Consider the following 8005-nt stretch of genomic DNA (forward strand, 5'->3'; position numbering starts at 1 on the left):
TAACTTTTATATAAATTTATTTAACTTCTCCTGTATTAATTGGTATAGAATAAAGTAGTAAAATTTTATTTCAAGACAATATGAATAAAACATACTTTTGATATTCAACGACAACACATAATTTAATGGAGATTAATAACTGTAACCAGTTTTTTAAAGACATTTACATGAACCAGAATTAGTCTAAAATAGAAAAAAAAAATCATCTTCATCTTAATCATTATTTTTATTATTTACATTACAACTTGCCCTACAGTACACTGAAATTGATATATGTTCACCAAACATAATGAAGTACCAATACAACACTTACCTAAAGACTATAGGGGCTGGAACACAGAACTTGACTAAAATCTTATTGATATTGTTGTGCAAAGTTTTCTCGTCCAGGAACCACGAGGTGTATTCGTAGGCCGAGGCACCTGCGGTTGGGTCAGGAGCGCCACACGTCGTGTTTATAAGATTCGGCTGAGCTGATAATAGTTCGTCCAATATTCGTTGGGCTGTTGGTAACACTTGGCGAGGCAGCTCCCATATGAGGTATTGCGCGAACTTTTGGAGCTGATCTCTTCGTAACCGTTGCAGAGATTCTGATACTGGCGCTCTCAGACATACTTGTGTTGGCTAAAATACAAATTTGTCTAATGGTGTATACAAATTTAAGTAATCTTGTAACTGGCGTAAGTACATAACCGTACAATTCGGGAAGGGAAAGGGATTGTTATTACGCGAGTAACGCCTAGTAAATTTGTCGAAATATATCAAATGACTTGATTATATCCTCATGCATCATCACTTACTCGTTTTCTGTCAGAGTATACCAATAGCGCAAACGGGGTTATCCCTTAAAAATCTCCATAGCCAGAATATGATCTCTCAAGAATTCTAATCTTTAACAAAAGTGGTAGCAGTTTAATGCTCTAAATTTGCAACGCGGTTATAGTACAATGTATGGGTCCCCACATAAGTACCATAAACGTCGTGATATAAACAAGGTGTATGATACTGCTAACGTCATAGACAATATACAATTATATAATTTGACACTGATTTAAAGGGTATTATTCAAAGATAAATAAATAACATATTATTATAAATAATTAATGTGAATAGCTTTTAACAACCCCTTATTCAGGACCAAGTAAGAAGTTATAACTAAATAAACTAATGAATTATTAAATGGAAATATCTACCTATTTCGTTCCAACACTGATTCATTTAAAAATTAGAGCTGCGATAAGGAAAATATGTGTTCAGGAAAATTTTATAACAAAACACACTACACACCTAAGTAACATTAGACTGTTCTTTTTGAAATGTTTTTAATAAATATCACATATTCTTATTCATATACAAAGGTTACAAATGCATATATGACACATCACTATTATTTCATGTTATTGAATTAAAACTTGCTACAGCATTTCCACCAAAATACATATCACTTTATGTATATATTAAAACTTAGTAATGAATACTTGTATATTATATAGAATATGTGTTACGTTAAAAGGCAATAAAGAATTACGTTAAAGAAACCGCCCATTGCTGTTTTAACTAATATTATAAAAAGAAAAATTTGATATTCGTTTTCAGATGGGTAAACTCAAAAAATACTTAACTAAGATTAAAAATTCTTTCATCTATAGAAAACAAGTAACATGGGCTGTATTTTATGTATCTTTCTACCTATCTACTCATAGAAAGCTGGGGCGCGTCACTAGTTTTAAATAAAGATACACCATTATAAGCAGATTTGAAGAAAAAGAAAAACAAACAAAATGTTACTACAATGTCAAAACATAATAAATCCTAATTCATAATGTAATAAATAACGATGTATAGTCAAGATAACATCAGTAAGCTACCGTTGTCAGATCTCTGATATTTAGGTCAGTTTTATTCTTAGCAAGAGAAGTGTGATCATTATAAAAGTTAGGAAAGATTAGTTACCTTCCTGCCTGAGTCATATAATTGAACTATAATTACAACCTTACTCATCGAATGTAATATAATTTATATGTAATATAGTTAATATAATTTGCAGTAAGCAAATACATGCAAATACATGGCCTACGTCAAATAACAGAACGACCCCTCTGCCCCCTTACTTCACAATGAAATATATACAAGCGTTCACACATTTAACATATTTCTATTTTATGACGTGAAACTTAATTACTCAGCTATGTGAATCTTGCTACCTTTGTGATAAATATAAATTAAAAGACATATATTTTACAGTTTCAAACAAACTTAAAGGTTATGGATATGGATTTTCTCCTTCACTTAGATAAATTATCTGAACTTATCATCCATCACATTGTTTTAAAGCATAAAACAAATACAAAGCAACAGGCGACATTGTTTTATAGACACTAACATAGCCCATTAACATTCCACTGTAAATATTCCACTATTAATACACTCACCAAATTTATTGTTTTAATGGTACATAATTTTATTTTATCTATGATACACTACATATACAAAGGAATGGTGACATATTGTATTGTTTCTACACCTTCATTTAGAATATATTAAATAATATTTTATAGAATTTACAATTAATTACTTACTAGGTGTATTCTGTAGAGGCAAACTGCTACAATATGTGAACACCAATGTGCCATAGATGAGCATGTACAGTTGCATGATGATATCCTTTGTCGGTCAAATGTTACTGCTACATTGAACTGAGTACGAGGCATAGTAAGGATAACTGTTGCTGACAAGTGGAAGCCTGTAAAATTAATCAGAAATTAGTAAGGACTTAATTATTGAAATATGATTTTAAACATTTATTCAAAACTAAAATTATTGTCACCTGAATTGGCAGCATGACATTGTTCGAATATAAATAAGTGAGCATTAGTGTTTTACATACCCCACAAGTTTAATGCAAGTTTATTGAGTGAAAGGATATTGAATTATACTGACAAATCAGGAAACTACCTGGAACATATTTGTAACTTACCAATTTGCAGTACATCTTTAACAGCTCTATCGCGGAACAGATGTTCTCCTCTCTGGAACTCATCCGCTGACCCATTAGCCAAGCAAGAATACAACCGAATATCATCTTCGCTATCAGGAAAACTCCAAAATGCAATTTGTAACTGCAATTGCTCTGGTACTGGTGGATATACATGTTCCACAAGTTCAAATGGTATATGACTTGCTACACACTTTGCTGCTAGCTCACTTAGAGTGGACACAGTTTTATCTGAAAATTACTTTTCTTTAATTATATGTCTAAATTTTAGAGACATAAATATCTATTTATCCCTTAGGATCACTTGATCAATAATGTTTATCAATATGTTTCAAATTCTTGTCAATTGTGGACTTATACATTACAAATTATAGACAAATGACTTAACAAAACAGCACATATAGTATAATTATCAGTAATGATATAAAATATAACTAAATCTAGGCTGATGTATTCTAAATTATTACATTTGACAAAAAACAATATTTTGTTCCCAATTCCCTCTGAATAATATTTACTGTTTTAAAATTTTTACTGATTTATTTTGTATATTTTATGTACGTCCTTAGTGCTGTTTATATTAATAGGCAATAGCTTCCATTACTAATTTCTATCAAATAGGCAGTCAGCTTATTCATCATTTCAAGAAATATACAAAAATACTTAAACTAGTTTAAAAATATAATTATATTTTTATCATAATATTCAATTTGTTAAAAAAAAGCCTATAGCACAATAAAAATTATAAATCTCATCAATATTTTAACTGTAAGAAAAATACTCATAAGGGAAGTCAATAATTCATTTATTAAAACTAAATGTCATTAGTATAATTTCATTGTGAAATATTGAATGACTTCAACTCATCCTTTATTTATTTAACACTTTATTGCACTAATATTATAGAAATAGTTGAAAGATTTTCAATAAGTATAGTGTTGCATAAAAGGTGGTCTTATGCTGAGCAATCTCCTCCAGGCAACCTTTGGGTAGAAGGGATTATAGAAGGAATGATTAGGTGCATATTAAAAAAAATTTAATGTGAAGCTAAACATACATAAATTAGAACAATTATATCCATACATAAATAATATACACAATACTAATATACATACTCCTTGCAAACACTTGTAAAATATTCAAAGTGAAACTTCTTAAACTCTTTGTTCTTTTCAAGTTCAATCTCTCTCTTTCTTTCGCTCTCTCTCTCTCTTTCTCTCTATCCTTCTAATTCATCTCTTTAGCAAATTAGCTTAATAATTTAACATAGGTAAATTTTGACAACAAGAATATTATAAATTCTATAAAAAAGGCTATAGTCAAAAGTTATTTAAATTAATAAATGGAAATATTACATAATATGGATTATTTCACTTAGATAAAAGAAGTCTATGAAGACTCAAATAGAAAGGCAATAATGACAAAATATGGTTTACATACCCCTAAATTACTTATTTCATAAACTTAATCAGCTATTAACACTAAAGATCTTTACTATATTATACTTAATATTATATTACTTATACAAGCATATGATATAAACATGTATGAGATACATATGCATGTTAAAGACCCATGAGAATTATGTCAAAGTTGGTGGCATTCTATAATTTACCCATTATCTAGCTCATTGAAAAAAGAGGTCTTTACAAGTATAGAATCTATAAATTTCAATACATTGCTTTAATATGACATCTGTTTATTTTTATAATAAAGAACACATAGTAAATACAGATAGAAACAAGTTATTTTTAGAATCTGTAAACCTATATTGTTAAAGCAAAGGAGTTCAAACACAACTTCTCATTTATGAATTATTTTTCAATTTGTTCTAAAATGTGAAAGTTGTGAAAGTTTACTACAATTATTAACTTTCATACATGATACACAAAAATTAAATCAATATGCTATATATAAAGACAAAGCAACAAAGACAACATCAGAAAGGGCCGGGATTTTAAATGTATGGTATTATTAACTGCTTGGTGCACTACAAAGGTAAATGACTTCACAACACCTGTTCTTTGTACTGCAACACTATAAACATAATGTACCTATCTAATTTCGCTATCTATAGTACACCACATCAACACTCAAAGAAAATATGAACGTATAGCTGTTATGTCATCAAATTATGACATAAAATAGGAATATTTTTAACTTTAAATAAGCCAAATCCATGAAATATTCAAATTCGTCATGTCGATGATTTCAAACAAAGGATCAGCTGAGTGAATTACCTTGAACGGCCTTCTTAACAGTTCGGGGTGCAAAAGACATTTGAAGATTTGGTCGTCTCCATCCTCGCCAGTTATTACACAAACTTTCAGGCTCGGAGCTCCAACTACACAAAGAATCTTCTTCAAAACGTTCAGAGTCTTCAAAGCTAAAGTGGTCTCCCTCTTCCCAGTCGAGAAGGGGAGACCCCACGTCGACTGGGGCAGCTTGGCGACCCCCTTTGCCATTATTATTTGAAGCCCCCGCCACTTTAGCTTAATTTACTTAAATATTTCCACAATAAAATCCGCTGAATAATTTCAGCGAATTACCACAGGGGGGGGGGTCACTTCGGTCAGTAAATTAGCATAACTATATTTTCAAGAAGTTTTATGTAATTAAGGATAAACGTTCAGAAAAAGAATGATTGAAAATAAAATACATCACAAACTATTGTATGAAATGAAGCAAGTGATCTAAATAAATCCCCATTGAGCACAATAACAAATATGGCCGAAAAACGTCCCGTCTATCCATAGAGTTGGTAGATTTTATTCAGAGACATTTTTACTTTCTTTTATTTAATCATAGACAGGCTAAAACCAGAGATAATAGAATTATGACCCACCGGCATAGAATAAAAATAACCTGTATACCTAGATATTATCTTTATATTTTTTATAAAGTACAAACAGCACGAAATCTTGAGAAAACTTACATTAGTAGAGTAAGTATATAAATTAGTAATGCAAAAAAGAAAATACATAACAACATCAGCAATAATATTTTACTTATGTATCTCACTTTGAGATATACAAGTAAAACACTCATCCACAGAATATTGAAGGTGATTTAGGGGAATATAAACAATATAAGTTCATTTTAACGTTATGAATTGAAAATAGTTTTAAGAGACAAACATGACAGATATGTATATATGCAATTAGTATAATTAGAACTAAACGTGTTCTACCCTAACAACAAGAAATTACATAGGAGTGATAAAAATGTGAATTCATAGCAGGCTAATTTATAAAAAATGTTATACGGCCGTATAACCCTAGCAAATTCAGATACAACCTACTTGCATACTTTCTACATAAACTGTGTCGAATATATAATCTAGTAATATAAAATTTATCATTGATAAAAAATTTACATATCAAACATTTTTTATACACTAGCCTGCTATGAATTGAGAAAAATAGCAACTGATGGTGTTTCTTTCGTCCTCTTTTTACTAATTATATTTGCATAAGAAAAAAGGAGGCAATCATATAATATACAGTTTTTATTTCATCATTCTTTCTATGTAATTCCTTATTCTTAGGTTCTACGTAGATATAACATAAATAAAATAAATACAAAATTGTACATTTTCATGTATTAACGATTTAAACGTTTATCTCTTTATAAGCAATATTATAGTAATAATTTTGATATTTTGTACAAGAATTGGTAGAAAAAAGTATTTAATTAATTTAAAATAAAGTTCTCTACGTCCATAAATTGAAATTAATATTATGATAAATACCTGAATTTTTGTTATTTTTGAAATTTCATTTCTTTATGAATTCAAATCTATCACATTAATAATAATCATAATAATTTCATTCCATTCCTGAAAACCATCCATCATGTTTAATTCCTGGTGAAATAATCACGATGAGCTAACTGACCTGATTTTTCATCTTCACCTATCATCCCTCACTAGTAGTAGTAGGAAGAAATTATTATTAGTAATGGGACTAGAAGACCTATTGTTAGCAATATAGAAGTTGTCATTGATTTATTGTTGAATTCGTCACTATGGGCCAACTAACCTGCTTCATTCTCATATATCATCCCTCACTGGTGACACATCAGTATATTCAGTATATATTATAGCGCAGGTTAGGGTACAACTCCATTATAATTATATTAAATAATAAATAAATGAATTAGCGTTTTGATTAGTACTTGGACTACTTACAATACGATATGATTGTGACTTCATATTAAAACATAGAATAAGGATACTCTTACTAGGTACTGTTATGGGGTAGTGATTATTTGCTCTGTGGGTACTTCTTTACCTATTTACAAAAAAAAATCCTAAAAATTTTTTTTTTGTTATTCTTTTACTTACATCTCCTAACTAGGCCTACCACTAATATCTAAATGGGTCTTTTAACAAGAAGGTTTCAATCGTTTAGATTGAAACCTTCTTGTAAACCTTAACCTCCTTGTTAAAAGGCTATCACAGTAGATAGATACATAACATTATATATTATAGATAGAATCCCTATGTTCCACAGCAGTTTTTTTCCCTATGAATGTGGTGCTATTATTTATCGTAAATATAAACTAAATTAATATGTATCAACTTTTCCAACTTTTGTGCACATTGGAATTAATTAGCAACACTTAAACAACGATGGTGACACCCATTAGTTCACAGATAAGTTTTTTTTTTTTTTTTTTTGTTTTTTTGTGGCGTTCACCCCGATATTAGGGTATTTTGCCAAGAACAAAACGGGGAAACGATAATAGTAATAAAAATACCTAACACAAACGAATTTAGAAAGGATAAGGATTAGGTCTAGGATATTTATAGGATATGAAGGATATACTTGTACATATGAGAATATACTTATAAATATATAGGAAAAGCAATTGATGCAACTATAAATGTATTCATGTAATATAACTAAATCTTAATATTGTTATCATATATATATGAAGATAGTATTTTATAGATAATAGGATCATTGGAAGAAAGTAGAGTAAGAATAGAAGTTGGGAATGGAACAC

General features: G+C 29.4%; 1 protein-coding gene across 1 annotated transcript in view; it reads right to left on the minus strand.

Annotated features, from left to right (window-relative positions):
• LOC113515601 (zinc finger SWIM domain-containing protein 8 homolog) overlaps positions 1 to 5769 on the minus strand; it is a 28916-nt gene extending 23147 nt beyond the window's left edge. Inside the window, exons 1-4 of the mRNA XM_052893397.1 lie at positions 5236 to 5769; positions 2978 to 3226; positions 2580 to 2743; positions 314 to 624 (exon numbers count right to left, since the gene is read on the minus strand). Of these exons, the coding sequence (XP_052749357.1) occupies positions 314 to 624; positions 2580 to 2743; positions 2978 to 3226; positions 5236 to 5275 (764 nt within the window). The 5' untranslated portion in view covers positions 5276 to 5769. The remainder of the gene's footprint in view (positions 1 to 313; positions 625 to 2579; positions 2744 to 2977; positions 3227 to 5235) is intronic.
• Between the last annotated feature and the right edge of the window lie 2236 nt (positions 5770 to 8005).

The sequence above is a fragment of the Galleria mellonella genome, unplaced genomic scaffold (genome assembly GCF_026898425.1).
Source record: "Galleria mellonella isolate WM207_F2 unplaced genomic scaffold, CSIRO_AGI_GalMel_v1 utg173, whole genome shotgun sequence".
Lineage (NCBI taxonomy): Eukaryota > Metazoa > Arthropoda > Insecta > Lepidoptera > Pyralidae > Galleria > Galleria mellonella.